General features: G+C 40.6%; 1 protein-coding gene across 1 annotated transcript in view; it reads right to left on the bottom strand.

Annotated features, from left to right (window-relative positions):
* Window positions 1-29: 29 nt before the first annotated feature.
* Window positions 30-19439, bottom strand: part of Aida (axin interactor, dorsalization associated) — a 33902-nt gene continuing 14492 nt past the window's right edge. The window contains exons 5-10 of the mRNA XM_050142874.1: window positions 12526-12589; window positions 12183-12286; window positions 7553-7675; window positions 4924-5046; window positions 3528-3645; window positions 30-3446 (exon numbers count right to left, since the gene is read on the bottom strand). Of these exons, the coding sequence (XP_049998831.1) occupies window positions 3350-3446; window positions 3528-3645; window positions 4924-5046; window positions 7553-7675; window positions 12183-12286; window positions 12526-12589 (629 nt within the window). The 3' untranslated portion in view covers window positions 30-3349. The remainder of the gene's footprint in view (window positions 3447-3527; window positions 3646-4923; window positions 5047-7552; window positions 7676-12182; window positions 12287-12525; window positions 12590-19439) is intronic.

The following is a 19439-nucleotide window of genomic DNA, read 5'->3' as shown; positions in this document are numbered from 1 at the left end:
TCTATAAGAAAACACCACAGGATAGTATATGTCATTAAAAAATTAATTTTTATTCTATGCATATATGTTTTGCCAGCATGTATGTATGTGTACCACATGTATGTCCAGTGCCCATGAGTCCAGAAGAGGGCACTAGATCCTTTATAACTGGAGTTACAGGCAGTTGTGGGCTACCATGTGGGTGTTGGGAGTTGAACCCTAGTTTTCTGAAAGAACAGCTCTTAAAAAATTATTTATATTTTATTTTATGTGCATTGTATTTTGCCTGCATGTTTATCTGTGTGAGGGTGTCAGATCTGTGGATCTTTGAGTTACAAACAGTTGTGAACTGCAATGTGGGTGCTAAGAATTGAACCCAGGTCCTCTGGAAGAGCAGCCAGTGTTCTTAACCACTGAGCATCTCTAGCAAGTGCTCTAACCTCTGAACCCTCTTTCTCTCTGTCTCTGTCTCTCTTTCTCTCTCTGAGACAGGGTTTCTTTGTGTGTCCTGGAACTCACTCTGTAGACCAGGCTGGCCTTAAACTCAGATCTGCCTGCCTCTGCCTGCCAAGAGCTGGGATTAAAGGCATGTGCCATCACTACCGGCTCTGAATCATCTCTTAAGCCCCAACCATATGCCATTTTTAAACCAAATATAAAAATAAAACTAAATTGCAAACACAATCTGAATGTATGTCAACTTCCTCAAGATACAAAATAGTGAAGTTAATATAATTTCAAATTTTTGCTTTTTTTTTTTTAAGATAGGATCTCATCTATGTAGTTCAGGCTTTCTCTAACTTCATATCCTCCTGCCTCTGCTATCTAACCACCTAAGTTTAGATGGCATTTAAAGTTAAGATTATACCACCTAAGACAAATAGTAAAGCTAAGTACCCCCCCCCTTTAATTCAAAACTAGGATATTTCCCTCTAAAGCCCTCTGATTATCCCATATAACATAAACATCATCAGCAAGATGTAGGGAAATCTCCATGTAGCACATCTGGGCAGTTGCGAGCCTGTCTACCATTGCTTTCCCTCAGCCCTGTCCAACTGTACATCCTGTGCTACAAAAGCCCATGACAAGCTGTCAGCCTCCAGATGGCACAGAGGATGTGACACCTCAGTTGAACCATTTTTTCATTTCAAAAGTTCCTGTTTCAGACGTTGCCTCCAGCTAACTGTTTCTGGGCTGAGCAGCTAATACTCGGACTAGGAGAAGTAACTGAGCCTGAAAGCATGCCTGCTAGGGCAAAGGCGACTGTGCGACAGTTTCTCCCACTGCAATGGAAACTTGACTTGGGAAATGTGGAATGCTCTGTGCTAACTGCTTATGACGGCTGTGCCCTTCATGTCTGAATTAAACTGAGCTTATCACATGATGTTCCACTAAAGCTCTTTAATCCTGATGGCAGGCACCTCTGTAGTTCACATAAACATGCTTATGCGAAGGATCGGGGCTACAGCACAGAAAATGACCACTTTGCTATTTGTCTTATGGTCTGTAAGAAAAGAGAAAGGACAATGTATAGTCTTTGCTACATTTTAATAATAGTAGGTTTTATGGGGTTAATTTTTAGGTCTAGTCAGCAACATCAGACAGAAGGTACTGAGTACTATCCACGGTACACAGTACTGACACAGGGTACAGAGTACTGCCCAGGGTACTGAGTACTCCCCAGGTACAGAGTACTGCCCAGGGTGCTGAGTACTCCCCAGGTACAGAGTACTACCCAGGGTACTGAGTACTCCCCAGGTACAGAGTACTACCCAGGGTACTGAGTACTCCCCAGGTACAGAGTACTACCCAGAGTACTGATTACTCCCCAGGTATAGAGTACTGCCCAGGATACTGAGTACTCCACAGGTACAGAGTACCGCCAAGCACCTTAGACCCTTCACATGTCCCAGAGATGTGGCTCTTGCCCCGTGAGGAGCTTACAGTCGTGGGATCCACAACTCAAAGCTTAAGAGTCGGATAATGAGTTAATTTAAGGCAAATTCTACATCCCTTAGAGCTACTGTCGACGGAATTGTTTCAGCATTTGGAATTAATCCAATCAAGATTAATTTGGTTGTGGATTCTTCTCATCCATCTAGTAAACTGTGGCCTTGTAGGTGCTGAAAGCGAAGACTAGATTTCTTGACGGGCAAGGCTAAAATATCACTGAGATTCCTTACTTGAAGAAGCAAATATATTGAATGGTGTGGTGGAATTATACTATTTAAAAACAGGTCCAGTGTTGACAGTGCAGTCTCCTTATGCACTGTACACTGAAAAGTGAATATTAAAATATGTGGGTTCTATGTCTCACCCACAGAAAGCCCCTCACAAATCTTAATGTTCTGTGTAACAACATCATGTGCTCTGAAAATCTTATTTATGCCTCGTTACATCAAAAGTAAATAGTCAATTTAAAATAAACTAATGACCTGCATATTTTCAAAAGGAATGAATGACTGTATATCTAAGTAGGAAATAAATGGCAATTATATCTACCTATATTAAAAAAAATAAACTATCTTTCCAGATTTTGCATACTAAGGAGAGGTATGCGGTCTTAAGGTCTCACAATGGGTTGTCAGGAAAGCAGCAGTTATCCGCAGTATCTTAACATCTGACCCAACTCTTCCTAAATGATGCAGTTTAAAAGATATTGTAAACACATTAAAGACCTGGAGTTGTTCTGAGATGGCTCCAACGTTAACCCTAGAATCTACCAGGAAGAAGAGCAGTGGAGCAGATAATCCACCTGACTGTACATGTGCTCACTTCAGGAAAACAGTCTGGTCATCTGGGGAACTCCCCACGTGGGATTTTCATCTGGCCAGGGCACACTTTCCATGCAGGAGATCTATGGCATTCAGCTAGGCCACTTCTAAAGAGTACCTATAAGCTTCCAGACAGACTTTCCTGGGCAATGTAGCTAGCCCAGTTCCTCTCAGAGCAATTCTACCCACCTCAACCCAGAGTGTGACATTCAAGCCAGAAGAGCATACTGGAGGAAAAGCGAGCAGAAATGTAAACTCTAGCACATTCTTATTGCTGCATTGTCTGAAGTTCAGCACATCGACCACAACAGTACTGTCTGGGAAGCAGGGGCAAGTAGTGGTGATGAGAAAATAGATAATCAATTGCACAATTAATAGGTAAAAAATGTTTCAAAATCTACAATAAACCTGTATCCAAAGGATAGGTCAGTGATGTGCTGAACTTTTGAGTTCGGGGGTCCGGCTTTGCAACCGACGTGTGGGCCAGCTGGCATGGGTAGGGCAATTCCTGCCTGTGAAGAGTGAATTGCTACACGGAGCTGTGATGGTTTCGGAGTGGTAAAATTCACACAAGTTCCAGGTTATTTGTATCAGGATCATTCCTTGTGCAAAGTTTGATGTAGATGAAGATAAAGTGGTTTCTTGGTCAATAACTGTAATTTTTTTCTTTTAAAGTCAGTGGGTTTCTTGTATCTGGAACCACAACAGAAAAAAATTATTGTTTAAAATACTCTGATTGACCCCCAAATTCCATTTTCCATGCCCAAAACTTACAATTCTATTACAATTGGCCCAGGTTTAATTTCATCCATCTCCATGAAGGCAAAACACTTGGTGCTGGTAAACCTCTTTTTAGGCTTGTAATGTTTGAACTCAAAGAAGATGGCCGCACCTGTGAAATTGAAAGACACACAATCCATAGGCAGCACCAATGAGCTGCCAAGTTCTGATACTTTTCTACTCAGTGTATCCAAGTGGGAGGAAGGGAACAGAGCATCATCAGGAGTTCTGGCTTCCCCCACTCATCAGAAAGAGAAAAGCTTCCATACATGCATGTACATGCGTGAGTGCATGCGTATGGCGCGCGCGCGTGTGTGTGTGCAGGAAGCACAAGGTTAACGTCAGTATACTCCTCACCTGGTTTCCCACATCACTAGAGACAGGATTTCTTTTTTTTTCTTTTTTGGTTTTTCTTTTATTCTTTTTTTTTTTGTGATATAGAATTAATTCTCATTGAATTTTTGCTTTTTTATTTTTTTATTTTTTCTTTTTTTTCCATTTTATTTATTTATTTATTAAAGATTTCTGTCTCTTCCCCACCGCCGCCTCCCCTTTCCTTCCCCCTCCCCCAATCAAGTCCCCCTCCCTCGTCAGCCCAAAGAGCAATCAGGGTTCCCTGCCCTGTGGGAAGTCCAAGGACCACCCACCTCCATCCAGGTCTAGTAAGGTGAGCATCCAAACTGCCTAGGCTCCCACAAAACCAATAGGTGCAGTAGGATCAAAAACCCATTGCCATTGTTCTTGAGGTCTCAGTAGTCCTCATTGTCTGCTATGTTCAGCGAGTCTGGTTTTAACCCAGGCTTTTTCAGACCCTGGCCAGCTGGCCTTGGTGAGTTCCCGATAGAACATCCCCAGTGTTCTTTTTTGTTTTTTCGAGACAGGGTTTCTCTGTAGTTTTAGAGCCTGTCCTGGAATTTGCTCTTGTAGACCAGGCTGGCCTCAAACTCACAGCGATGTGCCTGCCTCTGCCTCCCAAGGGATAGGATTAAAGGCGTGCGCCACCACTGCCTGGCTAGAGACAGGATTTCTTACTAAAGGTGGAACTAGCTTGGCTGAGCAGCAAGCCTCTGCTGTCTTAATCTTCTAGCACTGGCAAGCTGCCATGCCTGGTTTTCATACAGGTGCAGTGGACCTAGTTCAGGTCCTCCCACTGAGTCATCTCCCAGGCCCAAAATTTTACTATTGAAGAATGTTATATTCTAGTGTCATTATACAACCAGATAGCACACCACCTAATTTCAACATTTAAAAAACATTACTATTTGGAGTTCTTCAAATCAACTAACCAGGTGACACTGACTTCTGCCAGATGTGGGCTATGATGGGACCACTGTGCATACCCTCCCAAATGTGTGCTGTTCATAGGAAAAGAAAGATTGTGGTCACAAACCTTTGGTTAATTTTTCAACGTGTTTCTGGAGCTCAATGTCCACATTAAAATGAACATATGTATCTTCTTTTCTTGAAGCCACAGGAGTATCTTGCACAGGAGTTAAATCTATCCCATTCAAATCTAGAGAGAAACAAGTTTCCACTTAGGGGCAATCACATTACGGGTACCGTTTCCTGTGGAGGTGAGATGGGGAGGGATTCTGGGGCTCACAAGGAGCCTCCCTGTATGAACAGGGTCTTGGGAACTGCTGCTCTCCACCGGTGTGGGGGGGAGCTGAACTGAGAGGATGGGAACCCCCAAAAGAAAAAACTAAGTTTGCAGGAGATCAAATTGGATCTTTAAGAGGGGAAAGAACTTCCTGTTTGCTGAGAGCACAGGCCATTCTATTACATGCAGTAAGAACCTGGACTGAATATACTTTGCTACGAGGTGGCCCTTGACCCCTATTTTGCAACACTGATCAAGGGCATGGCTGGAAAGGCTTTAGATCTAGAATTAAGACAGACCTCCTGCACTGTACTCAAGTCAGATGGGCATGAGAGCTGCCAAAACATCCCTTTCATCAGTAAAGAATTTTCTAAGTAGTACTTCCATTCTGCCTATATTTCCTAAAACATAACTGATTTACTACAACCAGATGGTGTACTAAGTTACTGGGTATGGCTTTAATTTCCTGGATCCAGGAACCCCACTTAATCAAATTCTGCATTAGGCTTATTTAACAAATAAGTGTTTACATATTTATTATTTAACAAAGATGTCTTAGAAAACTACAGTAATTTGGTACATGTTATTATTGGAGTTCTTAAAAGATATTTACACAAAATCCTGTTTCAGTTCAACAAGCATGCAAAAGTAACTTAACACCTGCTACATATCGTTCAACATTTCATGTTTACTGAGTACCTTCCTGAATTAGTTATTTCATTTTGCAGATGGTTTATAAACAATGTATGGAGCACAAATACTTCACACATTTGATAGCTATCTATGTTCTCAACCTGTAGATCATGACCCCTTTGGGGTCAAACAACCCTTTCATGGGAGTCACATAGAAGGTTTCCTGCATAACAGATATTTACATTATGATTCATAACTACCAAAATTACATTTATGAAGTAGCAATGAAATAATATTATGGTTGGGGGTCACCACAACATGAACAACTGTGTTAAAGGGTGGCAGCCTTAGAAAGGTTGAGAACCACTGCCTTAAAGTATTACCATTGTCAATTACAACCTATGCTTATTAAAATTATTTTCTGTGGCTAAATTCCTTTTTATTTTAATTGTTACTAATGAACCTATGCGTGTGAATTTATTTCTACAAGTGATGAAAGTAGCCTCTATTTATTTTCAGCCCACATCTAGTTCTTTTGTTAGCTTCAAACTGCAGTTTAATGTTAATCACTTGCATGAATTATGTAACTATTTCCTTTTTTAAAAAAATATTTATTTATTTATTTATTATATATACAATATTCTGTCTGCATGTATGTCTGCAGGCCAGAGGAGGGCACCAGACCTCATTACAGATGGTTGTGAGCCACCATGTGGTTGCCGGGAATTGAACTCAGGACCTTTGGAAGAGCAGGCAATGCTCCTAACCACCGAGCCATCTCTCCAGCCCTGTAACTATTCCTTGATAATGATGACTTTACCCTTACTGACTGAATAACAACTGTTTTTATTAATTTTTTAAAAACAGGGTTTTGTCATGTGTTTTCCAAAGTTGGGTTCAAGTGATTCTCCTGCCTCAGCTGCTGGAAACTGAGATCACAGGCTTCAGTAGGCCTGATGTCTAATAATTATTTTTAAAGACTTAGTGTTTTGAAAGTAAAGCACTGTATAACAAGTATAAAGTACTGTATGTCAAGTATAAAGTACTATATGTCAAGTATAAAGTACTATATGTCAAGTATAAAGTACTATATGTCAAGTATAAAGTACTGTGCATGGTGATAAAGTACTATGTGACAGGGATAGGGTACTGTGACAGGGATAAGGTAGTGTGACAGGGATAAGGTACTGTGTACAGGGATAAGGTACTGTGTGACCAGTATGGCAACGATAAAGAATTCAACCATGTGGATTTTCTGTTAGGAACAGGAACAACCATACTTTCTAACTCTGATAACTTTCTTTACTGTTCTGCAAAGGCTCTTGGAGTCTGGACATATGGACAGACCCTCTCTTGGTTTCTACCTCCACTCAGCACCCACTTTACAGAAACCTGTTGTAGGAATCAGAGGGCCAGAGGGCAATTCAAACTACATTCCTGTGGAAGAGGAAGACTATTTCTAATTCTGTATCCTGGAAGCTGTCTCTGCTAAGGGGACTGTGCATGGCTACCCGGCTCCCTAGACGGGTCTGGAGTATGGAACATAAAAACAAAGATAGGCTCAAAAGCAAAAGTGAGCATAAGCTACACATTTAAAAATATGTTTATTAAATCTATCAGAGCGTTCACTGAAGGAGTAAGGATTGATTTCAGGGATTTCCTATCATTATAAAATGGATTACAGTGAGTTGTGACAGACTCAGGAGCCACCGCTCTGAGAACCACTATTGCACGTGGAAAGCAGCATGACACCTGCAGAGGGAACACCACACCCAGAGCTCCTCACCCTTCACGCTGACTGTAATGTAGGGATCGATGCACTGCCCAGCATCTTTCAGACCGATTCTCTCAATTCTGATGGTGAGTAACGTCATCCCTGGTTCTGAGGGCAATCGGGGCAATAAAGTACCTGGCAGCAGAGAAACCATAGTAAAAATCAGGTTACCCATAATTCCAGAGAACATTTTAGCATGCAGAGGAGACACAGGCTTCCTTGTAACTTAGCAACCAGGCAGGCATTGCCCATCTTGCTTTCTACCACTCTCAAACACTGTATCATTCCTTTTTGTTTTTGAGGATGTTCTTAGGTTCCCGAGTAGGGAGATTATAGACAAGTGTCATCACACCTCACTTGGTGGTATTTTCTGTGAACACATACTTAGTTATACATAAGATAAATCTGTACTCCATACTTCACAAACACCATAAATAGAATTATTTAGGCAAGCATATTAAAAATTCATTTTAAGCTGCTACAAATTGATAATACAGCAATCCACATAATACATTTATTCAATACACTTGTAAAGATATACCTTATATCTCAATATGAACTTGTAGAAAAAAAACAGAACAGTTTTGAAGTATTTTCTGTTATTTTGAAGCATGAGAAGTTTGAGAATAAACCAGAAAATCCTTCAGTTACTACTAATTTATCGTTCAATATTCAGAGATTCAATTATTAGGTAGATTATTAAAGCCTAATTTCCTATCTTTTCCTCATCCTATTATGGATGATGTATTCTTAGAAGTTCGTACTAGAGGAAATGGCAACATAAAACTGAAAGAGCAATTCACCAGTTAAAGTTTTAGAACTTAAAGACTGGGCTGGAGACATGGCTCAGTGGGTAAGTGTACTTTCTCTGCTAGCTGACTTTGAATACGGAACATCTGGGTAAAAAGCTGGACATGCTTGCGCTTGCCTGTGACCTGAGCATTAAGAGCACAGAGGAGAAAGGCAGAGGAGTCCCAGTCTCAAATGCTGAGATTCCAATTCAGACTCTGCCTCAAGGAATAAGGTAGAGGCTGCTGCTGAATACACTCCACATTCTGCTCTGGTCTCCAAGTCTGTGTGCATGGCATGTGTACCCAAAACTTAGGTGCATGCACCAGGCACACATATACTACACACAGAGCATGCCCCCCCAAAACCTAAAAACCCACTCAAAGAGAAGAGCACCCCAACCCTCAAAAAAAAAAAAAAGGTCAATTTTAACCCAGCGTGTGTGCAGAAGTTAAACGACTTTCAGATACAACACTTACATAGGATTTGGCTGGTATCTTTCCTTTCTGTTCAACAATGTGCTGCCCTACTTTTAACAATGAAGAATCCGAGAACAAGATTCAGTACCTTCTAAAATGAACACCTGATTGACAGTGAACAGGTGTGAGGAAACTGGTGGGGGGGGCAATGAAAATGTAAAATGGAAGGTGGTCATGGATGCCACTTTATAAATCTAGAATTTATAAATTCTAAATAGAATCTATAAATCAAGAATCAACAAATAGTAGGCAAATTTTATATGAATACTATAATAACGCTATTAAAAATAATAGTTTTAAGATGTGTTAATTTTTTGGTGAGTTTGGTGTTTGTTTTGGGGGGTAGGGTCTCATGTAGCGCAGGCTGACTCACATTCAAGGCAACCCTCCAACCTCAATCCCCATGTGCTAGATTATGGGAGCTCCTAATCTTACTCCCTAATTTAAATACCAAGACAACACAAAAGTAAGAGTGGGGGATGGCCTTCACTGCAGTGTTTCATTAACAAAACTTCATGGGACAGGAGAAATTCTGGACATATACACAAAAATTCATGACTGTCTACACTGTCTTCGACCGTCTGATTACAAATACAGGCACCTTCAGAACGAGGGCTTCTCACTGGACTCAGACACAAACTTCAGAAAGGTAAGAAATACCTTTGAAATTTTAGGAAAGAAATGGGAGTACTTATATTTAGTTGAGTTCTTCTACAAAAAAGGTTCATGTGATTATATAAAATTTATTAGATAAATAATAAAATTTATGCCCTAATTCTTCTGTTAATGGACATCTGAGTTATCAACTTTTGATTTTTTAATACTACCATGCACACAGTGGTGAACATATTCTCATACAAACGTCTCTGAAACAGGAACTCCTAAGTCATCAGCTCCTACCGTGGATGTTCCATTTCTGTGCCACCAACAGTGCAGCACAGTGGTACTGCTGTGCTCCTCAGGCACTGTGTTTCTCAGATGCTTCACTTGAATCAGCTTAGGTGTGGCAGGCACTGACCTCACGGGAACTTGTATGGTCTCTGATGGCTAACAGTGCCTCATAGCTTTCTATTAGATCATAGATTTGGATTTTCTCCTTCCTGAAGAGGGTGTTCAATTATTTTTCCCAAATTTCTCTTGAAATGTCCTTTCCTTATTAAGTTGTAAGAGATCTCTAATACATTAGAAAAAGTTCTGGTTTCATGTCTTATAAACATCTTACTAGTGGCTTTTCTTTTAAAAAGCATTGCACTGAAACATAAAATATACATTTAAATGCCTAAATTTTAAGTGCAGCTTGCTGAATTTCACCATATGGACACACCTATGCCAGGGGCACCACGATGCTCCCACACCTATCAGACCTCTACTGGTTCTTCCAGAAGACAGCACAGCTGCTGTCCAGCGCAGAGCACAGCTCAGGCTGCCAGAATGACTGCTCTAATGGCATCTCCCACATCAGATTTCTTTCTTTCTTTTTTTAATTTATTTATTTATTAAAGATTTCTGTCTCTTCCCCACTGCCGCCTCCCATTTCCCTCCCCCTCCCCCAGTCAAGTCCCCCTCCCTCGTCAGCCCAAAGAGCAACCAGGGTTCCCTGCCCTGTAATCCCTTTCTTCACCGTTTGTGCTTTTAAAAGGCCTACAGAAAAATGCGCTTAACTACCAGGGCTAGAGATGGCTTGGTGGTTAAGAGCACTGATTGGTCTTCCAGAGGTCCAAGCTTTGATTCTCAGCAACCATACGATGGCTCAACAACTGTCTGAAACTCCAGTCCCAGAAGACCTGATGCCCTCTTCTGGACTCCAAATGCACTGCATGCATATAGTATGTGTACAGTCAAACTTGCAGGCTAAACATCCAATATATAATAAAAATAAAAATGAAAATTGTGCTTAACTCAACGTTGGTAGTGGCAAGCACTCTGTAGGTACTAGGCATGCATATGGTGCATATACATACATGTAGGCAAAGCACTAACACACAAAGTTTTTGAAAAATGAATAAATAAAAAAAATTAAAAAATATAGAAATAATCATATGTCTTCAAAAGCAAAACAGACCAGAAATAACGTCTTGTACGTGAGAAGACCTGCCAGCAGCAACAGCTACTATGTGTAATTTCCCTAAAGTTATTTATAATCACAGGGAGAAAAGATCCTCATCCAAGCTCTTCTACAAATAAAAACAACTCACTATACCCTTCACTCCTCTTAGATGAAGGTAGTGCTCCAGTATCTGCCCACCCGGGCCTACTTATACCAACCACAATTTGGTTAAAGACTATTATATAACACAGGACAGGCTGAGACTGCAGGATCAAGACAAAGCTTGGCCTGTGGCTGATGCTATGGGATAACCCCTCTGTATGCTGCCATTGGTTAACAAAGAAGTTGATTTGGTCAATAGCTAGACAGAACAGAGCAGGGCGGGAAATCCAAGCGGAGATATAGGGAGAAGAACAGAGTCAGGGAGACACTAGCAGTCACTGGGGAAGTAAGATGGAGTTAAGAAGCCACAAGCCTCGTGGTAAAATATAGACTAATAGAAATGGGTTAATTTAAGTTGTAAGAGCTAGTTAATAATAAGTCTGAGCCATCGGTCAATTATAATTAATATTTAGCCTCTGAATGATTATTTTATAAGCAGCTGTAGGGGACCAATGGGTGGGAGAGAAATCAGTCCAGTGGGACCAGGTGGAACAGAGAAAAGCCTCTGGCTACAGGCTGGCACTTGGGATCTTAGATCTGATGAGGATTTCTATCTGTCCTGCTCATCTTACAATACCTGAACTATGTGAGCAGTATAGCTTGTGCTGAACACTCTTCCCTTCTGATATCTATAGTTTTGGTCTATAGTAGGTAGAAAATGATTCTGTGATCAATTAACAACAGCAGTTCTGTGTGCTAAATCTCTAAGCAGACATTTCACCCGTCACAATGCTGTCACAACTTGATAGAGTAGGAATTAAATTCTGCCTATGTGGCTGGCAGCACAGGGAAAGGGGCTTTGGACTCTGTATCCATTTTCCTCTAACTTGGTCCATATGCCTTTTCCTTTGGCTAATTTTGCTCCTGTGTTTCTAGCTGTGAGTCCTGGTGAATCACTTAACATGTGTTCTGAGGACCACTAACACAGATGGCCCTATCACACTGTGTGCTGGGATAACCACAAACAGCGGCCCAGCCAATGAACTTAGTTTACAGTTGGTAAGGGCTCTGGAGAAGTTCACACTGTGTGCTGAGATAACCACAGACAGTGGCCTGGCCATGGAACTCAGTTTATGGCAAGGGCTCTGGAAAGGTTTTACGCTGCACTAGCAGACCAAGTGTCCCACTGGATAAAGCAGTGCATGTTCTGTGTAAGGATGCCCACCAGGAACTCTAGCAGAAAAAGAATCAGGAGGGCCTGCTCCAGCACCACCTTCTTCATCTTCTTCAAATTCCAAATTCTCTTCTTCACCAGGTGCTAAAATTCGTCTACATGGAAGAGAGAGAGAGAAGAAACTAAACAATGAACTAGAATACTTAATACACCAACAAGGCCTCGCAGCTGTTCCACAGGATGCTGAGTATTATAAGAGTTTAACGTATTGATACCAGTGTTGGTATTGATCATATCAAATATACCAAAGTGGATAAAACAACAACAAACATAACCGAAAAGTGGGTATAAAGAGGACAGCAAGAGCAGAAGATGAATATAAATACTTATTTACCTTAATGGGATAGGCTGAACATCAAATGGGAATTCTTTATTATATGTAAGGATATTCTTCAGGACTGCAATAAAAAGACAAAGAAACATGAATTCTTCTTCCTTTTTCCTTTTTTCTTTTTTGGTTTTTCAAGGCAGGGTTTCTCTGTGTAGCTTTGGAGCCTGTCCAGGAACTTGTTCTGTAGACCAGGCTGGCCTCGAACTCACAGAGATCTGTGTGCCTCTGCCTCCTGAGTGCTGGGATTAAAGGCATGTGCCATCGTTACCCAGCGGAAACATGAATTCTTCTATAAAAAACTAAATTTTAGCTCACAGAGCTAGTTTTTTAATAAATTTTACCATGAACATTTAAACATATTTTCAAATACCCAGATTATCATTCCAGAGCCACTGTACTTGTTTGCAGAAAGTCTGAGAAAATTAGGTCACCAAAACATATCCTAATGTGTACAAGATCCTGGGTGAGATGCAGGGTCCTCCTGACATCAAAGATGACAATTAAAGAGATACAGGAGCATATCTTCATCTGTTTTGAGTTTTCTCCAGGATGTTACCAAACTGATATGGTTTATGTTGGCAGTTATACATCTGCTTTTATGATGAAATTTACTGCTTATGTCTATATATTTACAGACATAGACACAGTAGAATAAATCCTAAGGAGAAGTCTCCAGACAGCATGGAGACTTCTGTACTCCACGTAGTACCTGTGTCCTGCCTGTGGTTACATTCTCAGTTCCCTTTGGGCATGTGAGCTTAGAGGGAGGGAGATGCTCTGCAATGCTGCTGGGTCTACAGAATTACTCTAAGTCTATAATTCAGTGTCTCATTTCCAGCCTTATGTAAGGGTCCCAGTAACAAGCTGCAAATTACAAGAAGGTGAACCCACAGCATGAAATGGACAACACAAAAGGCCCCTGGAACTTAGTACTCAATATACTCAGCCTTTAATTTTGCAGTCACATAGTTCAGAGCTGAAAGAGGTAGGGCATATTGGTACTTATCAGATAGCCTCTAAAGAGGGTATCCAGAGGGCACAGGTTGCAATTGCACGACATGCTCCAATGATTGTCAGTTTTTACCCAACTTCTTATATGTGCACTCATAGAATCCAGTGTGGAAAAAAATGTCAGAAGTCACAGTTCTCTTTGGTTTATACTCTTTCTCTTTAGCTTGCCTTCATCCTCCCACTATCTTAATTTTTCTCAGTAACTGTGTACTTAGTTAGGACTCTTAGATACACCGTGATCAAGAACTCTTAAAAGGATCTTAAACCAAACTCATGAGAAACAAACAACAAACATGTCACCCAACAGACCAGATAATACACAAATGTGGGAAGCTAAATGGCAGCATCACAGAGGACAGGGGAGGAGCAACACATCCTGCTCTATTCTGTCCTGAGTAAATGTCCCCTCAACAGCATAAAACTGGAAAGATGTGCAACAGAAAGGTTGTTCTTCTGATGACTCTCTTATAATAAAATCTTATTACCTACATTAACATTCTACAGATCTAGACAGACTAGAGCTCATCCTGAAGTGAAGTCTTTAGACTGGCTGGCTGTGGTAGGTTGGAGGTTGAGATATACACTCAGCCAAAACTCCCATTTGGACTTTAGACCAAACTCAAGAAAAGCAGATCATGGATGCTGACAAGTAGATAAGCTAATGTGTAAATGTGGCTACTGTTAGGACAGATACACAGAAACAGTAGAGCAGCTGGAACCCACAGGGTCAACATCCAAAACTATTGTCAGAAGACACTGGAGCTGTGACCCAGGATAGAGGCATCACCCACAGTCACTGCAGGGTTGGTACTTTCCAGTACTGGAGAAACAAGAGCAATAAAGGCACAGAGAAGAAAGTAGAGTTTTGGGGGGCTTGCTATTTTTGAGACAGAGTTTCACTCTATATCTCAACCTAGCCTAGAACTCACTATGTAACTTATGGCAATCTACCCACCTCAGACTCTTGAACAAGCATGCCCCACCACATCCAGCGAGGTTTGACTTCTTCAAATAATAGAAAGTTTACAAGCAAGAAAGGACTATCAGAGACCAAAGTGGTTTAAATAAAACGTCTGCCCTGCAATTCCAACAACGAAAGTGTGTAACTATTCTAAAGTCATGTAAATTACTTAGTTTTCCCAGTCCTAAAATGGAAATGCCACTTCCTTTACAGACTACAGAGTGAACTAAAATTAAAGAATATATATGAGATGCAGGGGAAATTTTGAAGTGTTGAACATAACCATACTCAGCTGTATCTGTATTTTATAAATGTCTTTTTCATTTTTCTTTGTTTTTGGGTCTCAGTGCTTAAAAAGAGAGTAAGCAGAAACCTGCACTGTTATGCATGAATTACTATTTGCCATGGCTTTCCATTGTGACTGACTAGAATCCTAGTGTTTCCTGCCTCACAAAGAGTTCCACCTTTTCAAAGCATAGTAACATCCCTTCTGAAGATGGATAACAAATGGAGCCAACATGGCCAACTACATCCACATAAAATCTGAGAGAGCTTGGGAAGCAATTCTAGACACAAAAGTACAGAGTTAAGCATGGCTTCTTGGTAGCAATATTTTCTCAGGTGGCCTCTGTTTGCTAGGGGAAAGCATCTAATTTAAGAGAGGCTTCCTGACTCAGCTTTAGCTGCAAAAACTTTGCAGCTCTTTTAAGAGGCCCCACCACCAAACACTTAAATGGTGTTTATGAATAGCTGACAGCATGCTTCTTGGTGGTGGCAGGGACTTTAAAACTTCATAGAGTTGTGGCAATAAACATGGCTCCCGTCAGTACCTCTGACATGAAGCTAGACACTCAGAAAGCTAAGGAATGGGGTGGATCCAGCTGTCAAAGCCATGGCTTTAATTTTAGCCATATTGCTTAGCAAATTAAAGACTCATGTGGTGAGAAAAAGAAAGATATACAGTAAGATAGAACCAGACGAAAAAACCTCTGAACACATTACAGTGTGCTTAAAAATATATGTACACTTGGGAGAAAAAAGAAAAAAAAATAAAGTCCTTGGGCGTGGTGGCATACACCTTTAATCCCAGCATTTGGGTGGCAGAGACAGGTGGATCTCTGTGAGTTCAAAGACAGAGTGAGTTCCAGGACAGCCTAAGATACAAAGAGAAACCCTATCTCAAAAACAAAAATCAAAACAAAAATTAAAAATAAAAGAAATGGAGTTTAAAATAAAGTGATGTGAAGATGGAAAATATACAGAGTTTGGATACTGTATGTTGTTGTCTTTGAATTGTTTGATGACTGAGGAAGGACCAACAGATGCTAAAAGACATTTGATTATAAATGTTACTAGATTAATCCAACATATATTTTGAAAGTGCCTTGACTTCAAATTTTAAGTCAAAAGATACGTTACTTTGGAGAAGAGGTTTTGTTTTTGTTTCCAGAGGAAATGGGAGGTTGTGGATTCATTCTGGGTTAAGAAAAATCAGGTTTGAATAAGGAAGACCCTCTGAAAAATCTCTGATGAGAGCAGATTTCCCAGATGATCCAACATGTCAGAGGACCTCTGTTGGAGTTTCCTCTGAAATCAAGAACAGCCTCAAGATTGCTGCCTGAGATGATCAAGCTCAAAGAATATTCCAGTCAGGACTTGACCATATCTTAAATTTTCTTTAGGTCCCCAAAAGATTATAAGCGACCCCAATCAGCAGGAAGTAGCCTAGAAAACTACACCCATATTCCCCAAAAATGGATTGTGGATGTTTGTCTTTGTGTTAGTTACAAATTGCTATGGATAATGGTCAGGAAAAAAGCTAAACAAAGGAAATTAGATTCAGAGTTCTTGTTTTGGAAAAAAAAGAGGGAGAAGTGCTGTGGGACAACAGTAATGTACTCTGTAAAGATTTATCACTTGTACTGGTTTAATAAAATGCTGATTGGCCAGTAGCCAGGCAGGAAGTATAGGTGAGGCAACCAGAACAGGAGAATTCTGGGCAGAGGAAAGGCTCAGTCTGCAGTCATCACCCAGATGCAGAGGAAGATCAGAATGCCTCACTGAAAAAGGTATCAAGCCACATAGCTAACACAGACAAGAATTATGGGTTAATGTAAGATTTAAGAGTTAGTTAATAAGAAAGCCTGAGTTAACAGGCCAACCAGTTTCTAATTAGTGTAGGCCTCTGTGTGTTTCTTTGGGACTGAATGGCTGCGGGACTGGGTGGGACAGAAACCTCTGTCAACACTTTATGATTACAGTAAACTTTTAACTCAGTAAATAGCAGTTAATCATATAGTATTACAGTAGAGAGAACGACATTGTCATTAATATTAGTTGACACAGAAGCCATATTTTCTAATAATAAAAGGGGAAAAAAACAACCTTTAAAATATGTGAAAGACACTGAAAGCTACATCGGTTACAAAGAATGTTTTCCCTTAGGAAAATGAGAGGACATAGGGTCTAGTGTAGCCCAGGCTGGCCTTATGCTCACTACATAGTTGAGGTTAAACTTGAATTCCTAATTCTCCCGCCTCCACCTTCAAAGTGGGATGATTACAGGCATGCATGTGGTAGTTTGAAAGAAAATGCCCCAAAGGAAGTGGCAGTATTAAGAGGTGTGACTTTGTTGGGGTAGTTTTGGCCTTGTTGGAGAAGTGTGTCACTGTGGGGGCAGGTTTTGAGGTTTCCTATGCTCAGGATACCACCCAGGGTCTCAGTAGATTTTCTGTTGCCTGCAAGATGTAGGACTCTCACTACTCCTCCAGCCTGCACACCGTCATGTTCTCTGCCATGATGATAATGGACTGACCCTCTGAACTGTAAGGGAGACCCTCAATGAAATGTTTCCTTTATAAGAGTTGCCATGGTCACGGGGTCTGCACAGCAGTAAAACCCTAAGACACCATAGCTGCAAATATTTTGCTTTTTGTACACTTCTTTTTTCAGGTATTAGTGCTTTGGAATAGAAATACTTGGATTAGAGAGATGCCTCCGTGTTTAAGAGCATGTGTTCTTCTTTGAGAGAACCACACAGTTTAGTTCCAAGCACCCACTCAGGGTGGTTCACAACCATCTCTAACTTCAGTTCCTATGGATGAGACCCTGTTGTGGCCTCTGAAAGCACATGCACTCCTATGTTCACCCCAACCACAGGAATGTCCCTATGGCCTGCTTCCATCGGCCAAGACTCACTGTTTTTTCTTCTTGTTACATTTTATGTATTTTGTGTGCATGCACGGTAGAGGACAGCTTTTGGGAATAGGTTCTTTCCTTCCACTATGTGGGTCCCGGAGATTGACCTCAAGTAGTCAGGATTGGTGGCAAGTGTCTTTATACTCTGAGCCACCTTGCTAGTTCCAGGCCTCACTTTTTAAGTGTTTTACAGTCTCGCACCAGCAGCTGAGGACCATTCAGTTTTATGAACTTTTACTACTCTGACACCTTTAGTGTCCTCTCTTACTGAGAATCAGTCCCCCAGCCTCTCAAACTCACAAAAAAATGGACTTGTCATCCCCTTGCAGTTCATTCAAATCTACTGAATACAGCACAAATTTGCTGAGTTTATAGTGATGTGGGATTCCTTTATGCTATAAATATGTTTTTTTTTTTTTTTTTTTTTTTTTTTTTTTTTTACCATTGGTTAATAAAGAAGCTACTTTTGTGTATGACAGGGCAGAATAGAGCAAGACAGAAAAACTAAACTGAATGCAGGGAGAAAGAAGGCAGCTGTGACCTTGCTGCATTTGTTTGTTTCCTTGTGGTTCTGGGGATGCCTCACATGTGCTGGCTATGCGCTCTACCATTGAGAACACCAGTCTCAGAGTTATAATCTTTAATTAAAGCCATCAATGTGTTTTTCTCCAAAATATCTTATACACAGCCAGTCATGGAAGACCATATATTATTCCATTTGTGTAAAATGTTCAGACTAGGCAAATTTATAGACAAACTAGTGGTTGTCTAGATCTGGTGACTGGAGAGGGTCAGAATCTGAATGAGAGAACCAGTGATGCTGGTGGGTACAGGGCTTCTTTTCAGGGTGGTGAAAATACCCTGAAATTGACTGTGGAAATGATACACTGTCAAGACAATAAAAATGAGTAATTATAACTCTAAATTAGTGAATTTTATGGTTTCTAAATAACATTCTCTGAAGCTACCAATAAAAACTTATATAAAGTATTTGTTAACATTTTTAAAAGAAACCATAAAAGTTCTATGAATAGAAAAATGTGATCAGAAAAAATTAAAAATGTTTACATTATTTAATTGGCATTTCTATATTCACTGAAAACAGGTAAGAACTACTTAGAAATATAAAATTACAGTTCTTGTAACAAAAAGGTTATGTCTGCATTACATAAAACACCAAAACTATTAAAATGACAGTTCATCCTAATTCTTGCCATATGCAGAAGAACCTTGCTCTGAAGAGATGAAATATGATCATCTAACAACTGTGGAAAAGCCAGAGTCACAGCAGATCTGTGTTTCTGTGTTTTTGTTGCTTCTCTCTACCAACCCAAGCAAAACAACAGAAATCTGACCCTGCTGAGCACAGACGCCGCAAACCTCGGAGCCTGGTCCTTCCATTACAAGCGTGTTCCCACTTCCTTGGTCACTTACGTCTACCTCCCTCAGCCTTGCCATGAGCAGGGAATCGGCAGCTTGTGAAGTTGATATGAACATCTCTTTAGTTCTTTCACCTCTCACACAAGGTGTGGTACACCAGAAGGACTGCAGTGATTCAGGCTCTGCCAGCTACCAGGGGCTGCAGTGGAACATAGCCGATTCATCTCCTCTTCAACTATAACGATTTTGATTCCCTACTTAGAATATGCCTTAGCAGATGGGTCTGAAAGCTGTTCTTCCCTGTCTACAAAAGCATGTTAAACCATGCAATCCTGCCTTGCTGGTATTGGCTAAGGTTTGCTCAGTC

This window comes from Alexandromys fortis, unplaced genomic scaffold, assembly GCF_014885135.2.
Source record: "Alexandromys fortis isolate MF-2015 unplaced genomic scaffold, M_Fortis_MF-2015_v1.1 scaffold_51, whole genome shotgun sequence".
NCBI classification, from domain to species: domain Eukaryota; kingdom Metazoa; phylum Chordata; class Mammalia; order Rodentia; family Cricetidae; genus Alexandromys; species Alexandromys fortis.
This window is presented reverse-complemented; position numbering and strand designations above follow the sequence as displayed.